This window comes from Dermacentor albipictus, chromosome 5, assembly GCF_038994185.2.
Source record: "Dermacentor albipictus isolate Rhodes 1998 colony chromosome 5, USDA_Dalb.pri_finalv2, whole genome shotgun sequence".
Classification (NCBI taxonomy): Eukaryota; Metazoa; Arthropoda; class Arachnida; order Ixodida; family Ixodidae; genus Dermacentor; species Dermacentor albipictus.
In genome coordinates this window covers 122,196,010-122,206,699 of record NC_091825.1, presented here as the reverse complement: position 1 = coordinate 122,206,699, position 10,690 = coordinate 122,196,010, and the positions used below count along the sequence as shown (strand labels likewise).

At 47.2% G+C, this 10,690-nt stretch overlaps 1 protein-coding gene across 1 annotated transcript; it reads left to right on the top strand.

Annotated features, from left to right (window-relative positions):
* Positions 1-5,810: 5,810 nt before the first annotated feature.
* LOC135911633 (protein BTG2-like) lies at positions 5,811-10,379 on the top strand. Its single transcript, XM_065443971.1, has one exon. It carries the CDS (start codon positions 6,588-6,590, stop codon positions 7,224-7,226), a length of 639 nt encoding a protein of 212 aa, XP_065300043.1. The 5' UTR covers positions 5,811-6,587; the 3' UTR covers positions 7,227-10,379.
* The last annotated feature ends 311 nt before the right edge of the window (positions 10,380-10,690 follow it).

Genomic DNA, 10,690 nt, shown 5'->3' with positions numbered 1-10,690 from the left:
GCATGAACGCGTCACCCCGGTATGCGGCGTCTCCCGCAGCCTGTGGTAATCGGGGACGTTAAACCCCGCAATTTCAGCTCTGCGTGGCGCAGCTACATGTAACAATGACTTTGCTAATGTGTCGCCCGTTATCCGCCGCGTATAGCCCTCCGCACAAAGCGAGGCGTGAATTTGGCCCCCCTCAACATCTTTGCGAATTACATCCCGAGTCTCAGTGCACATCCACAGCAGATATGTCGTCGTGTGTTCTCTCGTAGGTATACGAGTTGAGCAAAACATTTTTTTTTAACCGGGACCCGAGTATTACATACATTTACATACATACATTTTTCCCCAGAACCATAAGCCAATAGAACAACCTACCATCCGATGTCGCAATGATTCTATCAAATGATGTATTTTCAAACTGTATACGCCCACTGAAGTAAGATAGTGTTTTTGTGTGTATGTGCGAGTATGACAGCATTCCGGGTATATGTTATGTTTTGCCTGCTTTATTTATTGGTTCTTCGTTTCCTCCCCCCCGCCCTCTGTAATGCCTACGGGCGCTGTGGGTATTGTGATAAATAAATAAATAAATAAATAAATAAATAAATAAATAAATAAATACATCACTAATGACGCATGCAGTCACGAGATAGCTGCAGGAAGTGCTCGCTGATATGTGGCAGGGCGTCGACGCGGTTGAAGCACTCCGCAAAATCGAACAAAGACAGAAAAGAAATAATAGAGAAAAATAGAGTGACCAGCAGACTTCAGGGCCTAACAATGGCCGTAATATGTGGCGATATGTTTTTTTTTTTTTTTTTCGCACTGACGTCCTGGGGCGCCTTGTCACTAGCGTGGAATCCGGAGGACAAGCTCGCGCCAGCTGCCGCGGGCTCCGTGTGCGCTGACATTTTAAAGCTTGTTCTTTCCAGTGGCGTTTCGGGAAAGAAAGAAAAGAAAGAAAAGAAAAAAGCAGTGCAGGCGAACGACGCAAGTGGTCTCTGGGCAGATCCGAGCCGGCGTTGAGAAAGAACGCCGGCGACAGACACCGAGCCAGCGCTGCGGAAAAGAAAGAAAGAAAGAAAGAAAGAAAGAAAGAAAGAAAGAAAGAAAGAAAGAAAGAAAGAAAGAAGGAAAGAAAGAAAGTAAGAAAGAAAGAAAGAAAGAAAGAAAGAAAGAAAGAAAGAAAGAGAACGTAAAGTGGATGAGAAACTTCGAGAAGACAGCTCACGTGATGGCAAGCAAAGCAGAAGGAACAGTGCGCAAATACATCGGCTCACTAAATAGGCAAACGCTCCGCAGGAAGCTCACGCTGGCGCATTTGAAGGCTTCGTAACTGCACCCCGATGCTCGGATATACACAGAACGTCTCTAATTAAATAAATAACTAATGAATGTCTGAAGTTTAGAAAAGCATATTATATATATATATATATATATATATTGTAGGGCTAAACGTATTCTATTTGTCCACTAATCTAAATTCATGTATTCAATGACAGTATTGGATATGCGGCATATCCTATAATGTCACATGGAGACATATTTTGTAGGTGTTTTCATATTGTAATATATGACATTCTTGGATATGAGAAGAAAGGGGGTTAACCAGGGGCCCGATATTTATTAATCACATCATGAGAAGCCAACAATAAACAAGGACACCAAGGCATACATAGGGGAAATCACCTGTACTTACCAATTGAATTAAAGAAATGATAAATTAATGGAAATGCAAGTGGATGGAAAAAACAACTTGCCGCAGGTGGGGGGGGGGGGAGGGAACGACCCCCCGTTTTCGCATTACACGTGCAATGCTCGCGTATGCGAAGACGTGGGATCGACCCCCCCCCCCCCACCTGCGGCAAGCTTTTTCATCCACTTTCATTGCCATTAATTTATAATTTCTTTAATTCAATTGGTAAGTGCAGGCGATGTCCCCTATGTATGCCTTGGTGTCCTTGTTTGTTGGCTTCTCATTCTTGGATACGTGGCAGATGTGTCGTATGTGACTTTTTGATAAGGATATTTTATATACTCCTCAACTGTATCAAAACAGCACGCACGTATGCAGGCGGCACTGGCGGAGTAAACATGGAGAATAAAATCAAGGCCGTTTCTCGCAAGATACTGACTTCGGTGAGGAGTCCCGTCATAATATACTGCGCACTATTTCGACGGGTCTCCTCACCGCGCAGTTGGTAAATTAAAGGGGCCCATTCTTATTCCATCGCATGGCATGTGCACAGAGTCTCTATAGTCAGTGGATGGGGTGGTTTCTATCACTGGGGCACCCAGTAACAACGTAACAACGCGTCATTGTTCACTGGATTGCGACATCTACGTGAGCCCCCCCTCTCCCCCTCTTTACCTGGGTTACGCAACGAATCGCCTTAAAAGCCCTCAGTGTGAGGCGCAGTGGTGAAGCATAGGAACAGAAGAACAAGTACGGCAGAAGTCAAACGAGAAATAGGAATGCAGCAACTTAACGTAGGAAAGACAGTTCCACAACGCGATTCAAGCCCAGTACCGCACAATCACGAGCCCGACGCTTTTAAGCGATGCGATAAAACCAAACAGGTATGTATAGTTACTACACAGGTTCTACGTCGGTCGCTGTTATCTCTCAAAATAGTGTTTTGGCTGTAGCGAAGGGCCCCCTCATCAGGGTTGCTTTTTTTTTACCTGCACTTCGTGCAGATTCGTGCAGACGGATGTATAGTGCCGGGCAGATGCTATGACGTCGTGCGCTGCGCTCGGCTCGCTAGGCCGTATAGCCAATCAGAGCAGACTGCGCGTCGTCTGTTGCATCAGCAGACGAAAAACACCTGACTCCGCACTTCGCCTGACTTCGCACTTACTGCAGCTGCGTATATGCCCGTGCTTGAAACCAGACGCCAATGTACGAGTCTGTTTTCACCAACAAATCTGTACAAACAGCAGCGAAGTGCATCGCGAATTCACTGTGCACGAAGACAACTTCTCAATGCGGATGATACAGCGCGGAGTCTTAAACGGCCCGCACCAATGCGGATGATACAGCGCGGAGTCTTAAACGGCCCGCACCATCCGTGATTAGGATGATGTTATCTTCTTGGAAGATTAAGCTCACCTTCCTCCGCGACGCACGGTCACGCCAGCACTTGGCTGCCGTCCTTGCAGCGAATATTCACTATCGTCGCTATATCCGCACCGACAGTCGGAGACAAAAATGGCGCCACACGTTTGCAACGCCAGCCTGTTTGTTTTGTCGTTTACTGCGTATACACTCACCGAAAATGCACTGTAGAAAGTGTAGTTTTCAGGCTACATTACGACTTCGTACGGCTTCGTGTATATGGACTGAGCTACACTTTTCTACACGAAGTAAAAAAAAAAAGGAAAAAAAGAACGGCGACTGCCTACACTACACTCGTGTAGCCAGTGTAGGCAATATATATATATATATATATATATATATATATATATATATATATATATCGTCAGAGTACAGTAGAGCACAGTCAGAGTGGTTACTGTACTCTGACGAAGGCTGGTCCACCAGCCGTAAACGTTAATACGTCTTCCAAAAGGTTCGTAGTCTCTTTCCTGCATATATATATATATATATATATTCCTTCTCGTAAAGCTACCCACTTTCCTGGCTGTAGTGAAGTCCACTGGAATAGCTAACAGCGTGGCTATAGTGACATGCCAGATGTAGCGTGAAATTGGACGCGTCTCTAACAACTATTTGGAACTTGAGAACAAAGTGACATCACCTAGGTCATTACGCCGCTACACATTACCAGCACATATTACGGAGGAGTGCGCGGTCTGTAATAGCGAGGCTGAAAACGAAAAGATGTTATTACGCGCACGTATACGCAAAACCGACGATCACAAAAGGACGGGCACAGGACAAACGCACCTGCGGTACATCTTACATGCGACCGTGGTCCTGCGTCACTTTCGTGCGCATAACCCAGAAGCGCCATCTTGTACAACAAAAAAATATTTTGTTTTGAAAGGTATTATTGCTTCATTCCCAAAGCGCGTGAGCTAAGGGCTACGTGCTCCGTAGAAACATGTGTTTTCGACATGAGATAATTTTTCTTTTGTCTATTAACCTGATAAGGGTGGTACAGATACCCCATGCATGTGCCTCCTACACACCTTGAAAACAACACCTTCTGTGAAAAAAGAAGAGTTTTTTAAAAGCATTCTTCGAAAGGTATATAATCTCAACGTAAAATCCACTATTCATTCCTCAGCATAGGAGCCGGTAAGGTGTTGTCAGCTGTTTGCGCATTCAAACACGAGAGCTTCTAGAAAAGCAACAATAAGAAACGCACCAAAAAATTATGAAAAACGTAAAGAAAGAAAACTATCGTTCATCCGAAGAAACAATTACTACCAGTACAATGCGAGGGTAACTCAACATGAGGTATCTCTCAGAAACGAAAAAAAGACAATAATAAATTTGTTGAGCGCGGGTTGCATTCAAACGAAGCGGACCTGAGGCCCTCTATATCTCAGACAGTGCTTCGATGTTTTCTTATTTTCTTTTGTTCCGAAGTTCAGCTGCAAAGACGCGTCAGCAGCACCACAAAAAACGAAACAAAAAGTCTGCATTCAACCATGGTTCAACGAGAAACCCTGAGGAGCCTTACATAAAGCGTTGTAAACGAGGCATACTCAATTTTGAGACAAGAGACGTATAGGAGGAACGATAGAAGGTCGATCTGTGACAGGGCTCGAAAATTCATTCGCAATGTGCTACGGCAACAAAATGTTGTTGAAAAAAACTGAGATTCACAGACGCAGAAACCCTTCGCAGACACTCAGCTAACATAAAAGTCAATTGAAATGAATAAGGCAGTGAAAACGCTCGTAAACGCCTCATGCCGCTAAAGAAACTTGTTTGTAAACAAAGCAATTATCCGCTGCGTCTGCCTTAATGAAACGACGAAAAACTAAGTCATCCGCAATGCGGATACTAATATGAATGCTTTGTAATAAAAAAAGCAAACGTCGACTGTTCCGTAGTACATGTTGTATTTGCGACGCCCCCCCCCCTCCTCCAAAAAAGAAGAATAGTCGGAAAGGGGAGCGAGGGACGCCATCTTAACAAAGAACGGGAGCAACATCACGTATGCACAGCTGAGCGTCCGAGTCGGTGCATCAAGGTCACGCGCAGATTCTGCCGAGTCACTGAGACACGGCAGCTTCGGAAAGTTGTCGAGTCACTGTGGTCACCTCAGCTCATGATTCCAGCTTGCGCAGTCATCAAATCATGACTTGGGATGAACGCGAGTTGTCGGATGAGCCGTTCGACGATGTAAACAAAGGGACCGACGCCCCAACAGCATCGTAGGCCTAAATGCCCCATATTTAGTACCGTAACGATTGCTTTCATTAGGTGATCACACGGGGAATCATAAAGCACTTTATTCGTGCAACGTTTCGGTGACATAGCAGGGCTAATAGGTGCCGAATGTAAAACAGCTGGACTCACAGATGGCCGCTGGCCTCTCACCGAGCGTCCAATATGGCGGCGCAGCCCTAGCAACAACGGCGATCAGGAAATATATTTCTGTGTGCAAGCAAGCAGATCTAATCAAGCGACGACTACAGTATTTCGTAGTCATTGGATAGTAACTCTGTTTGTTCGTTAATAATGCGAGGGTACATCCAGATCGTACTACTCGGGACGAATTTGTAAACAAGCCCGTCCACGTAGGCAGCTCGGAAACCGGCCCTCGCGAGCCGTGAAAACGTCCGTCACGGATTAAAAAAAAAATAAAGACAGCGATTCAAGTTAAGCATTTATTACAAGCCAAAATAATTCGAATTAACGGGAATCCAGGAGAAAATAACGTCGGTTCAGGACCGGCTTACTTCAGAGATTCGGTGAAACAGCCTCGGACGGGAGCGTCGGTCGCAGCGGTGCGTCGGGCGTCTGCTACGGAAGAGAGCAGACGACAAAGGCCTTTCTCTCCACGGGACGCGTCTCGCATCGCCCCACCGGCCCTGACGTCAACTTCCGGAGAGAGCGGCCAATCCCGTCCATGGACAGGTTGTTTTTTCGAAAGCGGCAGCACCCGATTGGTGCGAGCGCGACGTCATCAGTGACGTCGGCAGCGAGGAGGGCTCGGCGACGCCGGCCGCATATATACGAGCGGCACGGTGCGCCGCGTTCAGTCGTACGCCTTGTAAAGGACACCAAAGGTGGCGGCTCTGCCGTCTTTCGCGTTGTAACCCACCTGCCAAAAAATAAGTGAAAATATATGTACAGTAGCCGTAACCTCAGTCGAGCCGTCCAAGTGTATCTGTGTGCACCCCGAGTCATCGTCGTCGTTGTGGCTGTTGTGTGATTGTTTGCGCCTGGTGAGTCGTCGTCTCCCTGTGATCTCCGTAGTGAGCGTCGTCAGCTGGTCCCTGCGCCGCAGCGATCGCCATATTGGATAGTCAGCGCTAGGCCTACCGCTACAAGCGAGTCGCTTGCCCCGGCCGAAGGAGGTCCGTGGTGGAATCAAAGTGGCTCGTGCTCGGTTACCGGTCAAAGTGTGCTCCCCACCTTGCTGTTGGCTTGGCCACTGCTGGACTCGAAGCTCATCATGAGACTGGAGATACGAAGTGCGTCCGACTTCCTCATGAATATTCTTCGGCTCGGTCGGAACCTGGATTCCCGACTGCTCGACGTGTTCCGAGGAACCTTAGAGGACTTGTTGCGGCACCACTACCAGCACCACTGGTTTCCCGAGAAGCCGTCTAAGGGCTCGGGCTACCGCTGCATCCGAATCAACCACAAGATGGACCCGATCCTGGCCAAGGCTGGCCGCGCCTGCGGCCTCCAAGAAGCTAGTCTGCGCGAGCTGCTGCCCAACGAGCTGACGCTCTGGGTCGACCCGCGCGAGGTCTCGTATCGCATTGGCGAGAACGGCTCCATCTGCGTGCTGTACGACGGCGGCCACCACGCGTCCATCAGCAACAGCAGCAGCAGCAGCAACAGTAGCGCGAGCAGCCACAGCCTCGGCGGCGGCAACAACAACCACTACTCGCTGCTCACCAACTCGCCGCAGGGCGCGCTCTCCTACCACCACCAGCACAACAATCACCTGAACAACCACCACCACCATCATCACTACGCGGGCTTCGAGCGGATCGCGGCGCGGCCCGTGGGCTGCAAGGGCTCGTGGGACGCCGACCCGCGGAACATCAACTTCGAGCCCATGGCCACGTACGTGTCGAGCTAAGAGCGCTTCTCCTATGTGTGACAAGAGACAGACTGCCAAAATGTGCGCGCTTCAGTGCGTTTGAGGGTTGGGGCCGGTGGGCTGCGTGTGTCGCAGCCGCGCCGACGCCGCCACTCCGCGATTCCGATGGTTGATGACGCCGCCTCCCGTGTGACGCCCGTCGGCTCCTCGGCTCCCGGCACACCGCGGTCGCACGGCCGCCTGCGGGGTCTCCTCGGCGAGCCCGGTGGTGTGTGTGCGTGCGCGCCTCGTCAAGAGAAGAAAGCCGCCGGTCCTCGATTACCTCCGCAGCGTCGCTATCGCCGGGCAGCGACTGCGGGCGCTGTCGGAGCGCACCGGTGCGGTCGTTGGCAGGCAGCCCTGCGTGGTGCAGAGAAAAAGGAAAGAAAAAAAAAAGAACGAAAAAACGTGCCGTGTTCGTCGTTCAGTGCGAGACCGCCGGCGGCTTTCTTCTTCTTCTCGTCTTGCGACTTCGCGCATCCCTCGTCGGCGGCTCCGAAACGCCGCCGTGCGACTGCGGTAGCCGGAGTCGAGGAGCACGGCTGTTTGCGAGAGCGATCGTCTCCGGATCGGTTCGAGTGCGCCCCGTCGACCAAGCGACCCCGACTTGACCATCAGTTCCGGTGACGACGGGGCGCCCTGCGCAGTGGTGGTCAGCCCGCCTCCCAACCTAGCGCCTCCTTCGCTTGGCCAGGGCGGGAGGTATGGTACAATGTGATCTCGTTAAAAAAAGCAAAACACAAACTTTTTTTATTTTGTTCTTTCAGAAGAAGGCCCTTCTTCGAAGTTTTTTTTTTTTTTTTTCCCTCGAGTCTTGTAAACCCCGTCGTCGTAGTTGATGCGTGCTTCACCGGGGAAAAAAAAGAGAGAGAGACTTGACTGTTGAAAGAGGCACCAACTACGGCGACGCGAGGTCATCCTCGTCCCGTCAACGTCTCCACCCAGTGTTTTCGGTTTATTTTTTTTTTAGAGCTTTTATTTAAGTGAACGCGTGAAGAAAAAAGAAGTGCTCTTCCTGTCCTTCTCACCCCCAGTTTTTTTATATATAATTATGTATATGTGTGTATAGTAATGACAGCCACTACACGACAAGTTAAAAACAAACTTTCGTAGCGGCGAGAGGCGATAAAAAAACAAACTCGTGTAGGCGATTGTACAAAACGAAGCAAAATGCCAACAAAAAAACCCCACACACACAAAGTGTTTCGAGAGTCAGGGGCAAAAGTGACGCGTTTGAAAGGCAACGACAGACTGCTGTTTGGAATGTGTATATCACTGTCTCTCTCAAAGTCGGAGCAATCACGTTTTTTGTGTGTTCGTGTGTACACAACCTGGAAGTACAAGTTTTTTCAGGGACCATTGCCCCCGAAATGCCCATATTTTTTTTTCTTCAGAGGAAAAACAACATCAAAGAGAATGCGCAGAAACAAAGAGAGGGAAAAAAAATATATATTCGCGATGTCCACAAAGCAGCATTGACAAATAGAAATACAGGGAAATATAATATCGTCAATAAGCAAAGTATGTGTACTGTGTAGGCCAAGTTGGGCGAGGTGTCTTAAAGGTTAAAAGGAGTCGAAATTGTAATGGCATAATTATACACAAGCCTAGCCGGTCAGTCAAGCACTTTCGAATGTCCCTTTTGTAACCGACTTTGTTTCTTGTGGCTGCTGCCCGAGTTCGAGAAATTGCATTGGATGTTTTAAAAAAAATGGTAAAAGCCCTCCGATTAATTCGAAGATCCTCGCTTGGTTTTAAGTAATTAGACAGAAAAAGAACTTGTTATTCTGCTGCTATGTTTTTAAATTGGGGTGGGCGAGAGAGTTTTCTGCATTTGTCTCTGTGTAACGCTTTTTTTTTTCTTCACATTTTTTTAATGGCCTCAATTTTTTTTTTTCCTTTTTCGTGTATCGATTGTCCCCCCCCCCTCCGAGTAACTCTTCGCCGACACCACTGTTAGTTACTCTTACCAACCACTGTGATCGCTGCCGCTACAGCCATCATTATTACGTCGTCGTCGTCTCACTGCGGTTATTGAAAAAAATGACACATGCATACACCCTATCGCATTCTGTTTTGTTCAGTCTGTGCAAAAAACAAAAAACCAGAACTCGGTTTTGTAACTGGTCACTGAATTTCTTTTTTCACAGAGTATTTTTTTTCGACTCCAGCAGCGTCTTCGACAAGATGCTGAAGTATTACTGCCCTGCCTAACTGTTACTTATGTATAGCTTACTTTACTATTGTCACTTTTAGTCTGGCCGCGTGCCTGTCTGTGCTAATCCGAGATTGGATATTTACCGGTGACTATAAGGAAGTCAATGTCTTCATGGTTGGGTTCTGTCGTGGCAATTGTTCACTGAGCGTTTTGATAGAAAGGCTTCGTAAAGAATTGGCGAGATGGCTTCAGGATGGTTTCACTGGATCATACTATCCATTTTCGCATTTTTTTTTCTTAATTCTGTGCGATACCTTTTTTTTTTACATGCTCGATCAGGATGCACCGGCAGTACCCAGCCTCGAAAAAAGTGTGTTGGAATTGTGTTTCTTCTACGCAGTGTTCTGTAAAGAAGCCATCTGTTGTTTTTTTTTTTCTTTTCTTAGTGCTCGATCCCTGTACATTGTTTTGTCATTCTAAACTCCCAAAATGTTCTCTTCGCAAGCCTATCTCCGGTGATCGCTCCACTCGCATGATGACCAGTCAAAAAGCAAAGAAATTGGCTCTTTGTTGTGTTATTTTTTTCGTCTTCCTTGCCATGCGACTTTCTGTATAATTTCTTTTCTTTCGGTAGAAAACAAACAAATTATAGAGACTGTATAAATGAGCGTAAATGAGAAGAAATGTCTTAACAAACGTGATTGATGAGAGTTCTCGAAACACATTGTTGTTTTAATTTTTTTTTATCGCGCATTATTTACAAAGCCACATGTTCATCAACCACAAACACCACACACATCGTGCGTCGTCGTCAACCCTCGTATGACTGAAACTGCATTTTGCCAGTTTGTCTTGTAAAGATTCATTTTTTCTTCTTATTTTTTTCTCTCTGTCTTGTAAAAAGGAAAGCTGTATAAAGGCATTATGTAAATGTACAGTCGTACAACTATAGGAGATTTTTTTGTACAGTAAATAAATCTCGTGGATGCATTGAACGTGCGGGTGTTCTCTTTTCGATGGGCCGCTCCAGCTCAACTGCTCAGAGAAATGCACTGAAACACTGGGCTTTTGAATAAGTGGCTCACAAATCAACACCCCTGGCCCTGCACCGACTTATTTCAGTGATATTATTTTCTCCTTCAAAGTGGTGATCGCTCAGTGTTGGTTCCAAACTATTGCTGTCACGCAACTGTGGATATGCAGCGAAGACATTGTGAGGCTCGCTCGTCACTAGAGGATACATTACTGCGGATATATGAGTCTGAAGCCTTGAGGATATCGATAAGTGATGCAACGTAAAACGGAT